General features: G+C 40.4%; 1 protein-coding gene across 1 annotated transcript in view; it reads right to left on the reverse strand.

Moving 5' to 3' along the window:
- Positions 1 to 23455, reverse strand: part of THSD7B (thrombospondin type 1 domain containing 7B) — a 440833-nt gene that overhangs the window by 115036 nt on the left and 302342 nt on the right. Inside the window, exon 13 of the mRNA XM_063118635.1 lies at positions 10573 to 10767. Within this exon, the coding sequence (XP_062974705.1) occupies positions 10573 to 10767 (195 nt within the window). The remainder of the gene's footprint in view (positions 1 to 10572; positions 10768 to 23455) is intronic.

Here is a 23455-nt window from a genome sequence, read left to right on the forward strand (position 1 = left end):
ATTCTGGCAACTTGTCAGAAGAATCATTCAAAGCCAGGAAAACAATGAAGTGTTTAGAAGCTTCATATTATCAGTCCTAATTGTACCAGTAGACAATAGGCCTGGAAGGAGAGGGGGATTATATGTGAAGAATAATTTGAATGGGCAAAACAAATCCACCCAAACTTGTGCACCTTTATTTATTTGTTTAACTTCTATTTGGAACACACATTCCAGAAATCCAACTCTGGAAGGACCCTAAATTCCAACATTATCAATTCCAGCTGGATAAATATTTCTGGTAATATGGAACCCCCAAATCCAGGAAAGGACAATTAAATTTTTTAACCACAACCAATGACCTATTCAATTGTTTTAAAAGTCCAGCCATGAAGGGGAATGTGAGCGTGAGCTCTACCCCCTCCTTCAGGTTGAATCTGAAGCGGAAAGGCAGCCACATTTCAGTTCTGCTTCAGACCTTCCTCTATCAACACAGGGAGCTCAGAGGTGGAGAGGGGGGCTGGAGCATGCACCCATACTCCCGTCCACAAGTAGAGGATGGAAAAGGAGGACCATGTAAGCCACCTTGGGTTCCTTGCAAAAGGAAAAAAAAGTGGTATAATTACAACAACAACAGCAACAACAACTGAATAGGGCTCAAGACACCAACTCAAGAGTGTAGTCTACCCATCCTATTAAGATTTGTTTCAGTTTCATTTCCCAACTGCAAGTGCCAGCCCAACCTTTATATTTCAAATAAAATGAAGTCCTTAAAGCTGCTATATTCCCTAAACCACACTTCCCCAAACAAGATACCCTCAAGATGTGTTGGACTACAATTCCCATCATTTCCTGTGCTGGCTGGGGATGACAGGAATTGCAGCCCAACACATCTGGGGAAAGCTGACCTAATTGGTTCAATGACTCGTACCTGCACTCTCATCCCAACACAAGCTCCCCATTCATTCCAGTTTAGGAAATCCTGCTGAGAATATACTAACTGAGAAGAAAGAGACTTGGAGAAGTAACTATAATTCTCCCTCCCCATCCTGATCTCTAGACTTCAACAGTTCTATCAGTCTGTGCCAAAATTGAGTTTGCCCAGAGAAGACAACCTTTACACGTACCTTTTCTTTATCCATTGTATCCTAGCATCAAGGGTTGAAATTCACTTTGCATTAACTGCTAATACAATTAACACACACACTCAGCACCTGTCAAGTTCCACTAAATTGGAAAGTTGCACCTAAGCCAAGCACAAGTTTTCTCATAGATATTAAGAGAGATATTAACACAATTCAGAGGTAATGCATGAAAAGAATATTCATTCTATTTTCCAAATGGCTTTTTTCAATTAATACATTAACACTCTCAGAGTCAGTTTTAAAAAAACGATTATCAAAAATTACTTTTTCTCAAAACCCAGCAGCCTTAAAGACTTTTTCTATTTCGTTTCAATAGAAAAGGTTTTTCAGCATTAACAAAAATCTAAATGGGGGTGTTGGATACAAAAAGTTCAATAAAAATCTATTTGGCCTTCACACAAAACATTCGATTTCAATGTCAGCACAGTACATATTTGACCAAGTTCATAATTAAAGGAGATAAATAGGCCTTTTTTAAACCCCTCCTCACTGTTAGTTTTATAATACTTATTGCACAGTAGTGTAACCTCAAATTAGCTTTTAACAGGCATTTGCTTGTGGTTGCCTCTTTGATGAATAATACTAAATGTACAGCCCACACATGGATTTAAGTATAAAATATACTATTAAAACAGAAAGTAGGATGGTAGCTAATCTTTGTACATATTTATCATTAACATATACCAAACAGTAGGATGATTTTAACTAAATACCCTAAAATTGACTAATTTTCACAGCGAATCAGAGATAATTGCAATGTTTCAAGTTTCTATGACCAGGATGAGGAGGGGCAGATTACAATCACTCCAGAGACAAATCAAATAAATATTTAACAGAATTTACTTTACTTAAAAAGGTTTAGTGAATAATAAGATGAAGGAAGCAATTAAGCCAAATATGAATCAAATATAATCACCTCCCCTTTCAACCCACAGTTCTCTGTGAAGAGCAGTGTTAGTTCTGCTGTGAAGAGCAGTGTTAGTTTTGTTCATTTTGTTTATCCCCCGATCTTTAGTCCCCTGGTTGCTTATCTCTTTTTGTGTGGAGTGTACTCTTCAATGAACTGCAGACAGTCTCCTTCTCCCCATGCTGCTGGTCTCGCCATCCTTTCTTCTCTTTTCTCCTCTTTTACTCCCTTTCTGCTGCTTCTTCAGCCTTAGCTAGACCTAAGGATTATCCCAGGCAAATGGAGGGATCGTCCCTGCCTGCTCCTGGGATCCCCTGTGTGTCATTTGGATGCACAGGGATGATCCTGGGATGATCCCGGGATATAGGCCTGGTCTAGCCATGGCCTTCTTCTCCTCTCTTCTCCAGCAGAACTGCCTTTTTCCAACAAAAATTTGGCTCCTCCCTCCCTCCATTCTCTGCCCCTCCCACTTCACTCAGGCAACATTCCAAGGGCCTCAGATGCCTTCCAAGGGCATTACACAATTATTTGAGAACAACGATAATTCCATCTTGCTCACTGTCTTTTTTTTTTTTTTTTTTTTAAAAACATAACTGAAGCATTTCTTCTGGTTTGAAGAAATATGTAGAGTGAACTAGAACAGTCCTGGACTTTTCTAATCAATTCATGGCAAACCTTCTGATGATGGAACAGGGAGCCCCATCCTGGAATCCATTGACTAGGGAGTCGTTCCTCAAAGGTCTTAACCAAAGGTTTTAATGCAAATAGAGCTAATTGTGTTAGGGGCCCTTTCTACACCTAAGGATTATCCCAGGAAAATACGATTGTCCCTGCCTGCTCCCTGTGTGGCATTTGGATGCACAGTGACGATCCCGGGATGATCCCAGGATATAGGGCTGGTGTAGACATGCCAGGCAGTCTCTTCTTGCTTACTCCCTTAACTTCTCCTTTACTTACTCCAATTACTTTCCTTTTTGAAAGATCTTGCTCCTTCATTCAAATTCAAATCAATTCATGATCTTATAACTTTGTGCAATGCTTTGGGCACTTGGTATCTTCATTACATAGGATGGGGATGTAGTGGCTGCTTTGCATACAGAAGGTCCCAGGTTCAATCCCCGGCATCTCCAGGTAGGGCAGGAAAAACTCCTGCCTGAAACGCTGGCGAGCCACTGCCAGTCAGTGTCGACAATACTGTGCTAGATGGATCAATGGCCTCACTCAGTATAAAGCAGTTTCCTATGCTCCTAATCAGCAATACAATCACATGTCAGCGTGTGAAAGCCAAAGTCTCCTTAAAATAAAGAACAAAAACTATAGCACAAATTTCAGTTTTACTGGAACCATAGGCCACTTGGAATCAATGTTTCTTTTTGCTCTTATTTCTTCAAAGTGTTGTCAACAGTTCATGGGCCTTTAGTTCAAACCAGTTCCAGCTGTTGTAACCTGCAGTGCACCACCAATCTCTTTATTTTTGTCAAGTGTGAGGCTAAGCTTAATATTCCACGCAGAATCTGAGCAGTAGCTTCAAGCTAGAGTGCTTGACTGGCCCGTCAATGCCTATTTTAATATTGTATCAGTTTTATATGTTTTTAATCAGTTTTATGTATTTCATGGTATTTGTATCTAACGTTGTTCCCTACCTCGATCCAGAGGGAGAAGCGGGTAAGAAATAAATGCTGCTGCTGCTATTATTATTATTATTATTATTATTATTATTAATAATAATAATAATAATTATTTCACATGGGCCTCCAACATGATTCTGATCAAACTGAAGCAAGAGGACTTTCCAGGTTCTTCCTTTCAATAAATCAACCAGTAAGTGAGATTTCGTGGGCCTCTGTGCTATGCAGTAGAAAATAGGAAGGTCCACAGCTGTACCATATAGTCCACAGTTTTCATTCTAATGTTTTGGGTGCTCCCAGGCATGATGACTCCTCAAGAGCAGCAAGGATGGGTTGTTCATGCCAGGCAGGATACAATCTCCTTGGTCCTCTTTCACACTGATGCACCCCAGTACCCAGAGATCTCTGGAACGCAGATGTTCTGTATTAAACTGCTGTGGAAACAGATTCTGTTGCAGGTTCTGCTCAGAATCTATCCCGAGTTCTGACTTGAAAAGAATTACATGGCAACACTATAGCTCTGCAAGTTCAACAAGTCAGAGTCATCTTATGAAACAGGCTAGCTGTCCCTAGGTACAGTATTTTGTGTGTGCTTTCTTCCTCTCTCTCTCATTTCCTTCAAGGCCAAGAGGAAAAGTGGATATGGAGCTATTTCCCCTGAAGGAAACGCACTGCACATGCTGCCAAAGCATGTCAAATTCTTGTCCTGGAAAATGTGTAAGCTTGCACAGTACACAGACACACACACACACACCAATTCATTTCCCCAGCATCCTATTTTCCCTCAGAGTTGCTGCACTGACAGAACTCTGCCTGTATCGACCCTTTAATGATAAATAATCTTGCAAGGTTTAGAATTTCAAAATATTTTGTGGTTCGCGACAGCTTAGTTTAGTAGGTGACATCTCTATTTTATTTATCCTTGGCAGTATCCATGAGTGCTGCTGCACTAGCAGGAACAACTATTGGTGCAATGGGAACATACACTCCAGGGAGGGAGAGCAGGGGGCTGTTCACGGAGGAGGGTTCTGAATGGGAAAATAAACATTGGGGAAAGGGGTGAGCACCTCTATCCCATGTCACATTTCCTCTATTCCTAAACCTGCTTTATATTTGTATAACACTTGGGGGAAAGGTACACACATCGAAGTGTAACATCTAGTTCAGCCCTGAGTTGGTATTTGATCATGCATTTTCCATTCTTAAATGAAAAACTGTTATCTACTGCAACACAAGCTATGTTAGATCAAACCTCAGTGAATAAGAAAAAAGAAGTCATATGAAAAACATTTTGTTGTCACGCTTTGCACTCATAATATTTAATATTTTCTATTTCCACTTAAAAGGAGAAGGCTTTCGTTTTTTTGGGGGGGGGATTCCATTAGCTGAGCTGATACATCAAAGGCTTGAACAACAAAGCAGGGGGTGGGGGAATTAAACACGACAGCTTTAGTAAATATTTTTTTTGGCATAAAGCAGTTCTAAGACTGAATATCAGGAATGCACAGTAGCTAACACATTTATTTTGTTTTAGAATTAGAATAACATGCCACCAATTAAAGGGTATTCTGCTACTGCAGGTAAAGTTTCATGCCGTGTTTCAAGAACATCATTCCTTTGTCTGTTCACAAGAGAATCAAACTGCTTTATTCATGAACAAGGCTCATTAAATAATAAGAGTTGCTTAGAATTATTATTGTAGTATTTCATGTTGATTCTCTTTTCTTTTCTGTTTTGTAGGATTTATAATATAATGATGATGCCTGTGTTAAAGGTGCAATAGGAATTCTCAACTGTTCTGAAGCCTCTGTTTTCCAACCTATAGTCAATTTCATATCACAAAGCATTAATTGAATGCCCATTTTGCAGTAGAAAAGAATTTGTGCCTTTGTTTTGTCCCCCACTCCCCCCCCCCCCTGCCACAACCTGGCATTATACTCTAAGGTAATTCTCCTGTGAGTTATAACTGTGATATGCTGGAGGTGGTCTTACCATATCTGAACACTTTAATAATATATAAACCAAGATTATACTGAGACTATTTTAAACACATTTTGTCACAGCAATAGTGGCTTAAGGGGAGAGCGGATTCTCTTTTGCCTGGCCCTGCCGCACTTACTAAAGCAAAGCAATAAACACTTCAATGTTGAATGGAGAGTCTGGATCAGGTTATTGCTATCTAAAGCAGATGTACATAGTCAATGATGCCCAGAAGGAAGCCTTAATATTAGCCAAGTGCTTTTCGAGGTGTAGGCCTGGTTCAGATGCTTACCCCTGCTGAAGGTCATGGAGTTGTGATGGTTGCGCATGTGTGCCCCCACCTTTACCACTTTCATTCAGTAATGTTTGATTAATGTGCTCATTGCAGAAACCTGTATGCACAGAAGACTGGATTGCATACTCCTCCTCCTACCTTTTTTAATCTTTGAAGGAGGAAATAAACAACCACACATGTGATGTTGAGCTATTTCATAGCATCCGTTTCCCTTTAGATGTGGGCATTTCCTGGCCAGGTCAGCTGCCTCCTGTCGGTTTTCTGGAAGGACACACCTATTTTTTAAGCTCTTAGAGGTATTTTGTCTGGTAGATCAAGACAAGGTCATTCTCCTTTAAGTGGCCTTCTTCAAGTATTCCCTAATGGGCGGTAACTGGCATTATGTGCTTTTGCACCTGCTGAGAGATCTAACTGGGTACTCACCCTGCTCCTCCCTTGGCCAGGAGGAATAAATGGGGAAGTACAGCTTTGTAAATGGGAAGCATGGAACTTATTTATTTTCAATACTGATATACCACTCCATATCTAAAATAGATCCCAGAGCAGTGCACATAGGAATAAAACAGTAAAAAGAAAGATTAAAAACAGCAAATTAAAATGATTCAATTTAAAACAAAGGACCAATAAAAACAGTGGCTGGTCAGTTGAGGAAAGCTTCCTGGAATAGAGTTCTTTTCAGGAGGCACCGGAAGCAGTCTAGTGTTGGCACTGCCTGACCTCCAGGGGCAGGGAGTTCCAAAGATAAGGGGTCACTACACTAAAGGCTCTTTCCTTGGTGGACTCCAATTGGGCCAAAGGTCCATGTGGAACCACCAGGAACATGCCCTCCAATGACCTCAGTGACAGAGCAGGTTGGTAAGTGAGAAGGTGCTCTTATGCTGTCTCTCTGAAGGAATTCCATTCAGTCACTTGTATTTTGTTTTTGCGCCTGCTTCTTGTATAATTCATAATAAACTGGGAAGGGGGATTATCTGGAGTTTGGGAAGTGATTTTAGGTCAAACCCAAGGGAGGCAGTATGGTCTCTTTCTCTTTCCATGTGTCCTAGCATATCTAGGCTAGATGCTGTCAAAGGAGATAAGGAGGGAAGGAGAATTGACTAGAGCCAGATTTACACCAAGCAGGACATAACACTTTGAAAACAGTATATGGCGTGTGTCCTGGGCCCCAACAGTTGTCAGTGCACTTCAATACTGTTATAAGGCAGTAGTGTAGTTCCTGTCTAATTATCCATCTCTTCCTAAGGGGCATATTGGGATTTTCACAACACCATTAGGTCCTCTGTGCATAGATATATTCATGTGAAGTGTCTGTGTCATGGAATTTATCCCATGAGTATGGTAAGGGTAGGGGCCAAGAAGCACATGCTTCTCCAGCATAGCAATAGGTTCTGTCTGGAACCTGTTTTCAGTGCCTGGACACTCTGGAACCTGGGAAGTAATAATGGAGAAGAGAGTGACCCCATTTCCCTCCCTACTGAACACCTGGAACCCTTTGAGCCTAGGGACAGGAGGGAAGGCTTCAAGAATAGTGGCTGGGACTTCCTAGATATTACTCAAAATGTTGTTGTTTTTTTACTGAAGAATTAACAAGATGTTTGGTGGTAATTAGCAAATGTGTGCATGCAATGGACAGTAAGTTTAATTGGGACCTCAGAGACCTAAACTAAAAAGGCCATTCTGGATGAAATTTTACCTGGGGCTGTGGCAATCTCTACCGTCTGTAACAGGGATATTGGGGAAAATAAACTGAGAAAATGTTATTTTGTAAGCTGCCCTTGCAACAGGAACTAAAAATAAAAGAGACGTTTGCTACTGAAGCAAACCTTAAGGAACTAATGACTCTGAGCCAATGTCACTTGCTGAGGGGTCTAGTATTAAATGGCCAATGTAAATAGCTGAAAATATACTGAATACAGCATATTCAGTGAGAATTTGCACTGGTGTGGGAAATGCTGCTCACCTGAACGTAAATTGAGGTCCTCGAGTGACCATCAAAACTCCTTCAGAAGGATTCATTGTTCACATAGGACAGGGAACATTCCCTCCCTCCATAGGCCTGTTTTTTTCCCCTCCAACATGCCGAATTGATTCTTCCTTTCCCTGCAAGGGAGCAGTGCTCCAGTGGTATGGAGGCTCCTTGTAGGCTGGCAAATAGTTGCCTGGCCTCTTGGTCCTTCCCCTGTGTTTCTTTCAAAAGTGAAGGAGACTCTTGTATTACCTCTTAATCCTGTGACATTTTCCCCCCACTAAGGGATTTTGGGGGTTGAATCATCATCCCTTGCATTTTCTGCAAGTGATGATGAGAGTGGCATTCAACTGTCACAATCCCAAAGCAAAAGAAGATATGACCAGTATCTCATCTACTTTTGAAAGAAACTTGGGGATGGGATGAAAAGTCTAAGTAGACCTCTTTTATTCCAACAAAGAGCTGCCATGCTGCTTGCCAGAAAGAGATTCCCCTTTGAGGGAGAGGTCTGTGTGCAAGCAGAACTGGGCTGACTGGCCCATTGTGCTTCATCTCACAAAAACCAAGCAGGGGTGATCAGCTATGTAAACACTCATATTTAATTTCTCATGATACCCTTAATTGGGAGCTTTATGAGCCAAAACACATTACTGTACATACGTGTCCAGCAGTTATGTCTTCTTTTCATTTTTACTCTACAGGAGATGCAGGGGGCCTGTTCTGGATCTTAAAAGACATGCTATCCGCACACTAAGGTCTTGGTCAAGACTGACAGCCCTGCATCTACTCTAGAGTAAAAATGGGGGAAATGAGAGTTACTAGACACATATTTAGTAATGTCAGTTTTGGCCCTTAGTTGATTGATTTATTCCCCTGTGGGGCTCAACAAAATAGATTCCAACTCATCCTGGAAGACACTCATTTGGATGGAGATATTAGCCCAATTCAGGTGTTCTCCAGGCCTGCCCCTCTCCTTAGTTACCCTCAAAGCACGATGGGCATTTTCGAAGAGGAGAGCCATGGAGGCTCGTCACATGAGCCAGAAGACTGGAAAATCAGGTTTCTGGCTCACATAGAGAACATCCACAGATAGAGGAGGCTCTCCTTTCAGACAGTCCATGAACTAAGTGACAAACATGATGAAGGAGAGGGGCAGGACTGGAGTGTATCATCTCTTCATGCATTTGCCCTATTCAGGTTCAGAACACCTGAATAGGGCTATTGGCAGCATCTGGATGAGCTGGGACACTACTTAAGCAGGAGGTTAGATGAGGAGTTCAAAAGGTACATATAATTGATTAAAGAAAATATATAATACTTCAGAGCATTCAAAGCACTTCACAAATCTTGAAGTGTACTGCTCACAACAACCCTATGCCAGTATTATTGTTCCCACAGTGGAGGTAGGGGGCTGAGAAAATGGTAGCTTGCCAAAAACTATTTCACAACTGAGATGGGGTTTGCACTGGGGACTTCCAGTTTCACAACTCAGTTAGATATCAACTGTTTTCCTTTTCCATAGATCCATGTTATATCCTGCTGAAAGACATGGGTTCTCATCACAGAAGACATTGCAGCTACAATAGCTACAAGAACTGTCAATACATAAAAGTTCATCACAGCAAGAAAGAAACATTGTTCTCCACCAACAAACCATCTGTGAAGTCCTTCCTCTACCCTTGCTCCTTCCCACCCACCCCGGTCCTCCTGATAATATCCCATCAGCCACTGCTGGGGGGCAAACCCCAAACAATCCGGGCAACTCTCCTAGAGGGGCACTCACTCCTTTTGCCATTCTTGCCAGGGAATTCTGTAGCTAGTGGGAAAAGTCAACACAACACAACAGAAAACTCCACAGAGCCTGCCATACAACATGGAACACAATGGTTGTGCAGGAACTTTCCTCTGCACAGTGTTGATATTCTGCATGGAGTGTTTTCCAAAAAACCCTCTACCGTTGCATGGAGTTTTCCTGCCAGACAACACATTTCTCAACAGTGGTATAAAAACTCCACCATGGAGTTCTAAAATCCCCATTGAGAAACACATTGTCTGAACTGAGTGAGTAAGAATCCAGGGAAGAGGAGGCAAACCTTATACTGAAGGCAAGGGTTCTTTGCTTACTGGTACATACAGTGCAGTATGCTTGGAATGCGATCAGTGACTAGCTGTGACCAGTCAGGACTGAGACAAGGCTAGCTGGAAGGGGCCACCACCCCAAGAATTCAAGAGGGAGGAGAAAAGCTGGGACCACCTCTGCCTGATGTGGCACAATCTCTCTTGCTAACTCAGATTCACATCCTTGTAGTGGTAAAAGAGTACTAGTGGTAAAAGGAAATGTCTATATCCCAAACTTTTCAATCGAGATCCAAGAAATTGATAGAAAAATAAAGAGTTGTATAGCCAACCAATCATGCACTTATTTTCAGAAATCAGGGCCTGAGATATTTCACATATGCAGCTGATTGAGCATGGGTTACACACAGTGACTCATACAACAATCACACACTTTCAGTAACTCTACTTTGGGCCCATTACTGGACTACTTTAATACAAAAGTAAGAACATACTGTGAAGAAAACACTAACTGCATCTGACAAATTTTCAAAGTCTATTCCAAAGTCATTTTGAAACAAAAGGACTTAGGATGAAGTATAAAATATTGATACTACCTGTGAGAGTTCGTCTTCTGGTTCGTGTTGATTCACAGTCTGAAGCACATGCTGTAAATTTAGACCAAGGGGTGAATGTGCAGTCATCTTTGCAAGGAATCAGGCAGTCCTGGACAAGGGAAGGCATAGGTTCTGCCCATTTCAGGCACTCGCTCACATCTACTGAATGGTTACTTTCCAAGACACAGGTAACAACTGTACAAAATAAAAAAGGAAGCATTTGTGAGTATTGCAGAAGTTTAGAATACATTACATTAAAAAGGAAATGTCTATATCCCAAACTTTTCAATCGAGATCCAAGAAATTGATAGAAAAATAAAGAGTTGACACTGGATTATTACAGATTATTAATATCTGATAAAGAACATTAAAAACTTTTTTCAGAATTGAAAGTAGATCCCTGGAATAACTCTGGAATAAAGAATGCAGCTCAAAAGCAGTTATAAAATTATTCTGGAATTTTGAGTGTCATGGATGTTTTCACAAAAAGGCTGCCAGGATGAGCAAGGCTAGTCATAAATCATTACCCATTTTCCAGAAGACCAACAGGTAAAGCTAAAAGAATAACTTGCCCAGCAATCTAAGTACAAGGCAGGGGTGGCATCTGAGCTGTAAAACACAAATCCACTCTTTTGGGCCCAGGCGTTTCTGTTCCAGCAACCATTCCATAGAGGACTCAGAGACAAGTAATTTGGCCAAGAAATGGAATATAAGGCAGAGGTGGGGTTTGAACCTCAATACCAAATCACATATTTGCCCCAAATGCCACAAAGCTCACTAAAATACCCTTTTCACTGAAGGCCAACTTGGGCAGGATCTACGCTACTGCTTTATAATGGTTTATAACAGTATTGACAACTGTTGGGGCTAGAACACACCACACCAAAATAATCTCTCTCTCTCTCTCTCTCTCTCTCTCTCTCACACACACACACACACACACACACACACACACACACACACACACACACACAGACACCCTCATGCAAACCACAGGGAAAACAATACTTTCACTCACCTCTCATTTGATCCCTCAGTTAAAGGTGTTCCCTGCCATCTTTAGTTTACCTTTTTTTTCAAAACTAAGTTCTTGGCTGCAGCCATCCCCCCATTTTTTTCTCTCCTAAGAATGCTTCTGAATATTTTTTCCCTAAGGATGCTAGCCCCCCAATTAAAATAAATAAATAAATAAATAAAATATCTAATAAAATAAAAACCGGAAAAAGCCAGGAGTCCAGTGGGTGTCAAGGAAGATTTCTCTGTTGTACTAAGCACTAGAATTCAATACATATTTTAGAAGAGAGATGATTGAGTATATAATACTGCAAAATCAGCATTCTTTTTAGATGGCATATCACATTACAAAAATGTAAATAAGTCTCATTCTTTATATTTCTGAAGTTAAGAGGAAAGTGTTGATCCTTATAAAGCCAAGATGGCATCATTCATTCTCCCATACGAGACTGCCCAGGTTTTAAAATCTTCCAGGATGGCCCTTCTCTACATCTAATCACCATCAGAGGCATAAATGGGGGGAGGGGAGTGAGAGGGGGCCTTCTCATTGGCTGCTCCCAGGATCTGGAACTCCCTGTCAAGGAAGGCCAGGTTGGGTCCTTCTGCTAGCAGCAAAGACATTTTTATTGAAGCAGGTCTTTGGGATTTAAGCCTGTTTGTTGTTGTGTTTTAAATTGTGCTTTTAATTTATTTGTTTGTATGGTTGTTTTAATTAAGTTCTTGCTTTAATCTTGGTTTTATTATTGTTAAGCCATATTGAGTGCTATTATTTTTGGTTGAAAGGTGGGATATAAATCAAATAAATAAATCCATACTCAAGAGGGAGCAGGCTGGGAGAAACCCCCAAAGTCTGCAGAAGTGCAGTTTTTTAAAGAAATAAAACCATAAGGGGGTGGGGAACCCTAAAATGGTTGAATGAAGACTGGGTGTGGTCCATGGTCACTGAACACTGAATGACTATTGGGGTGAAATAACCCAAAAACCAGGTGGGAGGGGAAATGGAAGGGAAAATTATGGAGGAAGAAATGGCCAACTGACAGGAACATGAAACTAGAGCATAATACACAGTGTAACCTTTTATTGCAAGTCCTAGTTTTATGCATATTAACACAAACAAGGCTTCATACCCATATCTGGGCAACTAAAGTAATAGATATTGCAACATTGACCATGTTTAGGCAACAAGCTAAGCCATGGTTAGGCCGCTAACCCTTTTGCAGCAAATGGTTAGTGAGCGCATTTAAACTGTGGTTATGTAGCCACCATGGTTAGAAATAGTTCATATGGCACACTAAGTCTGGGTTCACATGACACACTAAGCCATAATATTTAGCTCAAAATGCTTAACCACCATGGCTTAGCATGTCATCTGAACAGGGTCATTGTCTCAAGAAAGAAATTTATCTCATATGACTGTTCTCAAAATCTCTTCACAGTCATTTAATCTCCAACAAATGCTACATAACATGTTTCCTCACCTCACCTGCTAATAATAACTTGCTCACTGGCAGAACGTCTCAACAATTCTAAGCAAATTCGTTGGCAAAGAGGTATTCAATAAGTCCTTATAATCATTCCCTCCTTCTTTCTATGGGTCATTTCCTTTAAGTTAGCATCCATGGTGCACTGTCACTGAGGAACAATACTAAATCAGTTCACTTTGACCCAGAATACTCTGCAGAGTTGGAGGTTTGGAAGAGATCACAGGGATTTAAAATGGCTTCCAAGTAAGTGTGCAATCATACTCCTAGCCCTAAGAAATCATGCAATTTTGATCAATTAGTAGATTATTACATCTCAACCTTCTTGACTTAACTGGTTTTTGCAACATGATTTTTCTAAACAAATAAATGTATAAATAAAAATTACATAGTAAGCTGATGTTAAATGTTTTGATTAAATCAATAATTTCAGAAACTAGGGTAGTTCTCAAGATGGTGAGATTCCCTAGAGAATGCTGTCCCTAATTAATGGCTGGTTTAGTCTCTCATACATTACAATTCAGCTCCTGTGGTCTAGTTAAGCTCTATGATTCAATGTAAGGCCGATATTTTGTCCTATAAAGCTGTGGAATGGTACAATAATTGGACTGAGTTTCTACTACATCTTCAACAAGCTGGCTGTATCATTGTGAAGATTACTGATTAATCCACACTTTAATGACTATCCATGTTGTTTTCATTGCCTCTGCCAATTGAAGTAGTTAGAACTATAAAATGAGGAGAAATGGAATAAAGTTTGATGCATGTTTTTAAAATGTAGTATAGTAGAAAAAGCTGTGATTTGGTGGCATTGGTATCAAAGCCATGCCAGCGAAGAAAAATAATATCTTTGAAATATTGAGGATTTTCTCCCATGAGAAGACAGAACTTTAATAAGCCAACACAGACTTAGCTGTTCTTTATACCTAAGTGGTACATTAAATCAGTGTATTACTAATGATTTCTTAAAGTGCGCATAGTTAATTTGTGATTTCTTTGACTCTCAAAATCCCTCTGAACTGACAGCCCACCCAGATGCTGAAATAATGGTTACTTTTGTCAGTGCCAAGGGAGGCCCACTCCAGAAGATTAAACATGTTACAAACAGTGGTCGCTGGTGGCTCTGATTTCGATAGGGCTATCAATCCATTCTGGGTTTCAATTAGAACCAGCCAGAACTGAAGGCGCTATCCAAGGTTCTGAACCTATTTGGGGGATAGGGTCTCTGCCCATCTCTCCCCACCCTAAAACTTAACACAAAAAAGCCTATATAGTATTTGCACTAGCATCTTTAAATTGCAGGTATATCATCATAATAAGAATTAGAATCACATATGACTATGGAAATATTGAGACAACATTCAAAAGCCTACTTTTTTATGCTTGATCTAAATATACAGTTTCCAGCAATTCAGGCGTACACAGTAGCACTGCTTCTACTTGCTGACTTACATATATGCAAACTTTTGAAGAGAACAACATGACTTGCTAAAATAAATTAAACAATAAACCAGTAATTGCTTGTTAGGGCAATTTAATTGACTCATAAGTACCATATGTGAATCAGCATGGTTGCAGGAATCCAATTATAGATCTACTTATGAAAATAAGCAAGCCATTTTTGCATGTTGCAAGCATCAACACTCTAATTAATTTCTTGATGTCCATCAAAGGGGGGGATTTGAAATGTATGAACACTTTGAGCAAAATAATGGACTGTGCTGTGACTGCAATAGCTCAAATGAAATAGCTTAATAAGCATTTCACATGATGATGAAACTGGCTCTTTACTCGCTTTGTATGAGAGCCCTGAAACTGATTTTATGGTGGAGATTATGTAACTAGGGACATGATTTCTAGAAATTCTCCATCGCCTAATCACTATTTTGCCTTTTATTACTGAATTCATAGAATCAGGTGTGGAATTTGGGCTAGTCCATGTGGTTTGTGAAAGTACTGTACATGTCATGCATTGCTTAACCAGGAATTTGATTGGTTCATGCTTTCTTTCTCATTTTAAAAACTACAAATTAATGTAAAAATCATAACAAAAGCTTGGGAAGTTATTAATGAAATATGCCATGGCCTTCCTACCTGGATTCCCACATTGTAGTTACGTAGCTCACTAGATCATGGAACTGTTTGGATTAAGGCCCAAAATACATGTAACTTTGAAAATGTAGTTAGTAGCTTTAACCCTTTTCCTTCCACCATGGTTCTGATCCTGCACCAGTAAATTTCATTGCCCCAAAGTGATCCATTAAAAGCCCCCTAATCCAGGTCCAAATCCCCTCCCATGCTTAATTTAAAGTAAAAATGAAAGAAGTAGTTGCTAACTCCATTTTCAAAGTTACATATATTGCCCAGAGGTAAAGAGTTTCAATTGGGAGCTGTAAGTGTAGTCAAGAAATGGTAGGTAAAATGTTCATTTTCTGGAATCTGCAGGGTGATCAGAACAAGAAGCATTGAGAGAAAGCGAGAAGGAGAACAGAAATGTTGGAGCTGGAGAATGAAGAGATTAGAATATCAATACAAAAAGTGATTTAAAATGTTAGCCTTTTGGGCCCTGCATTTTATCCACACAGCCATCTCTTTCTCAGCATGCATATCAGACTTAGAATATAGCATATGTAAGGGCTGGAGTTTAATTGCAAGTCTCTCATCAAACATAGATCTCAGAAATTCCACCATAAAATTTTTATGGCAGAATCTAATGGATTTTATGTATTTGGTATTCTGAAATGCCGAGCAAATCTTTAAACAAGCTTTATTGTAACTTCTAGCTATAGAAAGAGGAGGCATTTTTCACACTTTGCTTTCATTGGTGTCACAAATTGAACTGAATAAAAATATCCTGTGGATTTTCATAACGTTGAGTACACTGCACTGCTTGGCCCACAGACTGAATGTTATTGGAGAAGTGAATAGTGCTGAAGAAAGCAACCCTCAGGTTTCAGCAAATTTATATATATATGTGCTTTCCTGGAAAATAATCAGCTAACTAGATGCTTTGGATTTTATTTTTTCCTATTAGAAAACGATTGGACTTTTCAGAAGGTGAACAATCATTCCAACAGCTGCAATAGAAAGAAATGATTAGCCCCTTGCTAAAAACATTTCCAGCTTCTGTTCAGGAAAGACTTTTATTCGCTTGGCACCTACATTATATTCTTTTAGACGCCAGGTGAAGACCTTTTTATTCTCCCAGTATTTTAACAGTCTATAAATTAATTTGAACTTGCTGTTTTAAATTTGTGTTTTAAATTTGTATTTTAAATTTGTATTTTTACATTGCTGCTGTTTTTGTCTTGGTTGTGCTTTTATATTGTATTATATATTATGGTTTTATACTGTTGTTTTATACTTGAATTGTCTTAATTTTGTAAACCGCCCAGAGAGCTTCGCCTATTAGGTGGTATAGAAATGCAATAAATAAATGAATAATTCAGGGACATGGAGAAATATTTCCACCCAGGGCCCAGCCACCCAGCAAGGGCTGGAAATGAGAGCAAAACATGCCTTCGATAGTGTCTGTCTTCAAGATATGATTGGGGCAACCTCTCCCAGTCAAGTTCAGAGCTGGACTTGAAAAATAGTTCTGTCTATTCCAAGCCCAATTCAGGCCCTGTCATATCTCCAATTATGAAATCAGGAGTGTGATGGGGGAGTGTATAATTTGTTGCTGTGAAAATCTATCTACCCCTGATACTATGAGGATTGCGGGAATGCTCAGAGGAAACAGAAGTCTGAAGGAGGGCCATAGATGAAGCCATCGTCCCTGGTGATCAAAACGCCTAAGAGCTTTGATCCTGCAAGTCCTGGTTTCACCATACCACTGGCCATGAAATGTAGTGATACCAGCATTACATTTCCCAGAATTCCTGGTGACTAGCTCTCAACTTTAGCTACATGGGAGGGGGGAAGGTGCCTCTCCCTTTCTCCATTGCAATCCCACAACTGGTGCGACTGAAGCAGCAAGAAGGGAAAAGGACAACTTCTAGATGTGTGGGTGAGTTGGAAAGAGGAACGAAGGGAGGAGTAGAATTTATTGTACACACCTATTGATTTTGAAATGTCTATACATATTGAACATCATACAACTTTCAGGATTAGATGTTAAGCATACAGAAGGTGCAGGTTTGTAACCTGCAACTCCAGAAACACATTAGTGGTCCTAACCTAACCGAAAAACATTGCTCTCTGAGAGAAGAGTCCACAAGTGGAAGGAAGCTAATGGCTACAGTTTCCTTTATTCATATAGCAGGTTCTTCATTTGTAACACTGATTCCACCCCCACCCCACCCCACCCCATATGCATTAGCTAGCTTTCAGAATTTCACTGGGTCAATGTGATAACCACTGTTACCCTAATGATCCTGCAAAACACTAATAGAACAATCCATTTGCAGAAATAATTGGAATAAGGCAGGACAAGGAAGGAATCCAAAATGGATAGAAATCTTGGTTTTTCTAAAGTCAACTCAGGCCAACTCTTCTGTAAGGGCCAGTTCAGATATAACAGGAAACTAAGGTTTCCCCACTACCTGGACAACCTTGCAAGATCCTTGAGCTTGCATGTTTCCTCCCCCCCCCCACCTGCTCCCCTGGTGTGGTCAAGATTGTAAGCTTGCAGTTCTGCTTTCAAATAAAACTGAGTGTCCCATTAAACTGTGGTTTCAGAATAAGCCAGGATCTGAAACCAGAATTGTACCTTGTTTGTTCTAACAAATAACAGTTTTATGAGTTCAGATGTAATGAGGGAATTATGGCTTACTTAAAAGAAGCAGCAGATGTTTCCGATATTTCTTCTTCATGACTGCAAAAGAGGAGGGTAATAGGGGAAGTGTGCAAGTCTGAGACTTGTTCATAAAGTAGGAAGCCTCGTTTTTCGTTTACGTCTTGGCCAACCCTAAACTCCTTTCCCTCTTTTTTCTCAGTTCACCTGGCCATCATAGCTTAAAAGCCCCATCAACTTTTTACTCCCAAGTATATTTGCATAGGAATTGCAGATTTATAGTCAATTCAAACAAACCAGCTAACATATTGCTCTACATACATACAAGCCATTTAATAGCGTGTGGTCTAATTTTTCACGCAACTGCAACCTGTGACTATGACTGTTTTAAATGTAAGCATTTAATGTAAGCAAGTGTAAAATGATGCATGTTTGGGGGAAATACAAACTTCAAGTATAACCTGATGGTGGGCAACTTAATGAAACTGTCAACCCGGTGTGCAGCAGAAGTAAAAAAAAGGCAGACTCCGTGTTAGGCATAATTAGAAAAGGAATTGAAAATAAAACTGCCACTATCATACTGCCTTTGTACAAATATATGGTGCGACCACACTTAGAATACTGAATACAGTTCTGGACACCACACCTAAAAGAAAGATACTGTAAAGCTGGAAAAAGTAGAGAAAAGAGCAACTAAAATAATCGAGGGACTGGAGCATCTTCCCTATGACATAAAGTTACAACAACTAGGATTCTTTAGCTTGGAAAAAAGAGGATAAGGGGAGACATGATAGAGGTATACAAAATTTTGCATGGTGCGGAGAATGTGGATAGGGAGACATTTTTCACCCTCTCCCATAATACTAGAATCTGGGGTGAACCCATGAAACCAATTGGTGGTAGATTCAGGACAGTTAAAAGGAAGTACTTCTTCACACAGCACATAGTTAAACGATGGAATTCGCTGCCACAAGATGTAGTGGATAGCTTTAAAATTGCCAAATTCCTGGAGAAGGCTATGCATGGCTACTCATCCTGATGGCTTTGTGCTACTCCCAGCATCAGAGGGAGTATGCCTATGTACACCAGTTTCTGAGGAAAATGGGCAGGAGGGTGCTGTTGCACTCGTGTTCTGCTTGTAGGTTCCTGGTTGACAGCTGGTTGGCCACTCTGGGAAAAGAATGCTGGATTAAACGCCCCCTTGGTCTGATCCAGCTCTTCTTATGCTATTATGTTCTTATAATAACAAAGCCACATGGTGGGGCTGCTTTGCAGGCGAGGATGGGAATAGCCACAACAAAAAGGAAGTTACAGGAGGTCTCTATGAGGTTGTTGTATCGTGTGCGACCATTTTCAGAGTCTTTGTTTCAAGCAATTAAGCACCTCCTATGATATGACTGAACTGCCTACACCTAGACTGATTTATGGTTCTATGGCTATGAATGTTGAAACTTGTCATCTGTTGCTGTACCATGTACATCAGTTTTTAGAGTCTTAGGTCACAATCCTATGCATGTTTATACAGAAAAAGTCCTACAGTTCCCAGCATTCTGCAGCCAGCTAGCTGGAGAATGATGGGAGTTGTAGTACTTCCCCCCTACAACTATGGGATTGTGCTTTTAGTTTCAAACAACTAAGCAAGTTCTATGATAGGACAGAACCACCCAAATCATGACTAATGAATGGGTGTATATCTATTAAGAATATGTTAGCATCAAAAAATGTAGCACAGCTCCAGAGACCTTCCATAGAAGATGTCCCTTCTTGACATTATAATGTCTTTATAACAACTTTATAGAATGAAAGGTCATTAAAATTAATATGAAAACAGAGTAGCAGGTGCATAGGGTTCATGGCACTAAAAGAGGCATGTTCCAAAATATTCTGGCACTCTGAACTATGTCATTATCTAAATATTGAACTTGTTACATACACTGTTTGATGAGACTGACCTTTGAAAGCAATGGACTCAGAGGTTGTATTGGCAGAGTTTCCTATTTTCTCCTGAAGTCACACACAAGTACAAGTGTTGATTTCATTTTTTTTAAAAAAAAGAAAACCCACCAAAAAACAAAACAAATCAAACCAAACCAGAATGCTCCCAGATGGAAAGAACAAACTAGCTTACAGTCAGAACCTAGAGCAGCTAGACTGAAAAGGAAAATGTTTGACAAATGTGTAGAACGAAAAGTTCAGCATAGTGTATCTAGGATGGCATTGTATTTGCCAGAAGACTTCTGATCATTTATCAAAGAAACATTAACTCTCAATGAGAGCCATAGAGGAGAAGGGGAAAGGGAAAAGGAAGAAATAAGTCTACCACACCAGTTAGGATTGACTGCAATAGAAGTAAAGAATAAAAGTGGGAAAGGGAAAGGGAAAGAGAGGGCATGGCTAGACAACGGGGTTGGAGGGGTATGATCGCGAGAGGACGTTGCAGCCACCATTTTGTTTTGTTTTTTTTTCAATCAGAGAGGAGCACAGGAGCGCTCCTGCACAAAATGTGAGTTCTTAAAAAAAAAAAAAAACCTCCCGCTCCCCCCACCCCACCCGATGGACACAGATCTCCTGAGGAGCTCTGTGCCCTGTGCCCAGGTCCCAGGTCCTCGTGGTTACTTGCGAGGAGTCGGGCCAAAAACAGGATGGCAGGCCACAAGTTCCACGGTCTTGGGATCACTAAACTGTAGGTCGATATCCCGGACCAAGGCAGGGATTGTCCCTCCCTGCTCCCGGGATGCCCTGTGGATGCACAGGGATGATCCCAGGATGATCACCGGGATATTGCCCCATCTAGCCATGCCCAGAGACAATGAACTAATGAAGTATCATGGAAATAAGCAAATTAAACAAGAAATAGTTTGTATAAACAACAGGAAATGTTTGTTTATAGTCCACGATATAGTGGGCATCTGACAAAAGCAACACATTTAAACTAAATGAAAGGAATGTATTTCTTTCCTCACAGCATATAATTTGGCACAGGACGTACTAATGGAAAGTAATAACTGTGTTGAAGCAAAGTAGATAAAACTGATGGAAGCTAAGCATTTTGGAGGCTATTAACTGAAGTACCTAACACTCTTGCTAAAGGTATCACAAAATGCTTGCAGGGAAGGACCACTGAAAACTTAAGCAGCATTATTTTACCTCAAGCTTTTGAACACATGCAATCATTATATTATTTGCTTGTAGACAAGTAAGTGCTAACTCCACGGTTACTTCTTCAGCAGGCATGGGCAATGTTTTAGCCTACAACTCTCATGATTCCTTATTGATTGATTGATTGATTGATTGATTGATTTATATTATTGAATTTATATCCTGCCTTTTTTCCTCTTAAGGAACCCAAGGCAGCATACATAATCCTCCTCCTCTCCATTTTATCCTCACAACAATAACCCTGTGAGGTAGGCTGGGCTGAGAGTCCATGACTTTCCCAATGTCACCCAGTGGGTTTACATGTCTGAGTGGGGCCTAGAACCTGGATCTCCCAACTCCCAATGCACCACTCTAGCCACTACACCACACTGGCTCACCACACTGATTCTGAAGGCAGCTTTGTACATTCACACATATTTATTTATTTATTTATTTATTGCATTTCTATACCGCCCAATAGCTGGAGCTCTCTGGGCGGTTCACATACAGTACTGTTCTCTTCATTGAACCAAATATTCAGTCAGCAATGTTAAGAGGGAGCTCTCAGTTAATAGCCTCAACAGTCAGAGTGGCCCAGTGAGGAAAAGGTGCCTGCTGAGCCATATGTGTGTATTCCTACATACAAAAATAGTACACTGACTTGGACTCAAAAAGATATAGCAAGACAGTGCAGATCCCAGAGAATCTATATAATGCATTTCTGATGGAGCAGCCCAGTCAGGAAGTAAGCCATCTTATTCAGCATCAGACGTGGCATTCAAGATCAGCAGTACAATATGCAGGAATACACCATTTTCTCTAATTGAAACATTGGGCATTCTAAAGAAACAAGACAGTCAAAGCACATTTGAGTTGGACTTCCTTTTCCAATAGTTTGGCATAATATATAAAAAAGTAACTTCCAGAAAGACAGTGTGCTGTAATGGTTAGAGTGTTGTTGCACTAGGACTGGAGAGGCCAGGTTCAGATTCTCACTCAGTCATGAAGCTCACTTTGTGACCTTGTGCCAGTTACCATCTCGCAGTCTAACTCATCTTATAGGGCTGTTATGAGGACAAGCTTTTTATTGTGAGTGCAAAAGAAACATCTACACTGCCTTGAGCTCATTGGAAGAACTGTGGTATATAAAGCAAATACACAATAAAATAAAAATTATTTTGGTATCTGGTCTGATACAAAAAAGCATTTTTATGTCTTTTTAGGCCAACCTTCCCAAGCCTGGTGACTTCCAGAAAGTTTGGAAGACAAGTTCCATCATGCTTGGCTACTGGCCATTCTTGCTGGAGCTGATGGGAGTTGCAGTCCAAAACATCTGGAAAGCACTAAATTTGAGAAGGCAGTTGTAGGGAATTATTTAACCACTTGAAGTTTCAAATTACAATCTAAATTTGTCTTGGATACAGTGGCAGTAACCTGGCAGTAGACTAGTCTGATTTGAAGCTTGCTGCTGGTAAACACCCTGTATTATTCTTGGGCAAGTGAAGACTAAAGAGCGACCATCTTCTCCAGGGACCAACATTTCTCTAAAGACCCTGGCCACAAACGGCTTTAATGCAGACAGAAGATAGCACACACTTCCTTTGCCTGATATGCACTTCACTGGCAGGCTTGAGAGACAGTCACTCAAAATGATTTCAGCTGCATTACAGGAGGATATTTAGGTTGGTGTAATGGATGCCTTTGAAAGTGATGGACAGTTAGCAGCAGATAATTGAGGCCTTGTGTTCCAAAAGGTTATTGATTCAAGCATGCTTCCGCTCCTTAGTATTATCCACTACTGTTTTAATGCCTAAAGCTTTAGTAAGCACCTTGCAAAAAGCTAAGCAAAAACGACAAGAGGCATCCTAGCCCTCCCCCCCCCCTCTCAATCTGGCACGGAACAACAAAGGAGTAAAGGTAATTTTGTTCACTTGTTTCACGGTCACAACAGTTTCCATGAAATTAATCTCGTATCACTTTCCTGTGTTCATGAAACCTTTTGTTTAATGAGGAAATATTCCTTCTTGCCAAAATACCGCTACGCTAAATCCCTACCTGTGAGAGAAGAATGTCTCGCATTGATATGGTTATAGCAACTTTCTGCTATACTGCGTATTTCTACGATGCTCAGGTCAGTGACTTTCACCTATCCAGCGCATGTGTGTGTGCTGACATGGAAGAGGCCAAAGACCCTTTACAATGGCATGTTAGGCAAGTTGGCTACAGTACTACTTGCTAATTAGCCATTTCTTTTCTTGTAACAGCTTGAAATGATACCACCAAGTAATAGTGGCTTTTACTCTGGTGTAAATAGCATTAGGGTGAAAATCCACCTGGGTCTGCAATGTCAGCAGATGTCCCTCACAGGCCCACATGGACGCGCCCAGTGGATTTTCACCCCAACACTAGAAGGGGTTGCAATTCAGGGTAGAACTGTTCCGCTCTGACCTGTAACCCTTTCTCATTTCCCCCTGTTGTGTTAATGCCAGACTGGACAGAGAAAATACACAATTTC

The sequence above is a fragment of the Elgaria multicarinata genome, chromosome 2, assembly GCF_023053635.1.
Source record: "Elgaria multicarinata webbii isolate HBS135686 ecotype San Diego chromosome 2, rElgMul1.1.pri, whole genome shotgun sequence".
Lineage (NCBI taxonomy): Eukaryota > Metazoa > Chordata > Lepidosauria > Squamata > Anguidae > Elgaria > Elgaria multicarinata.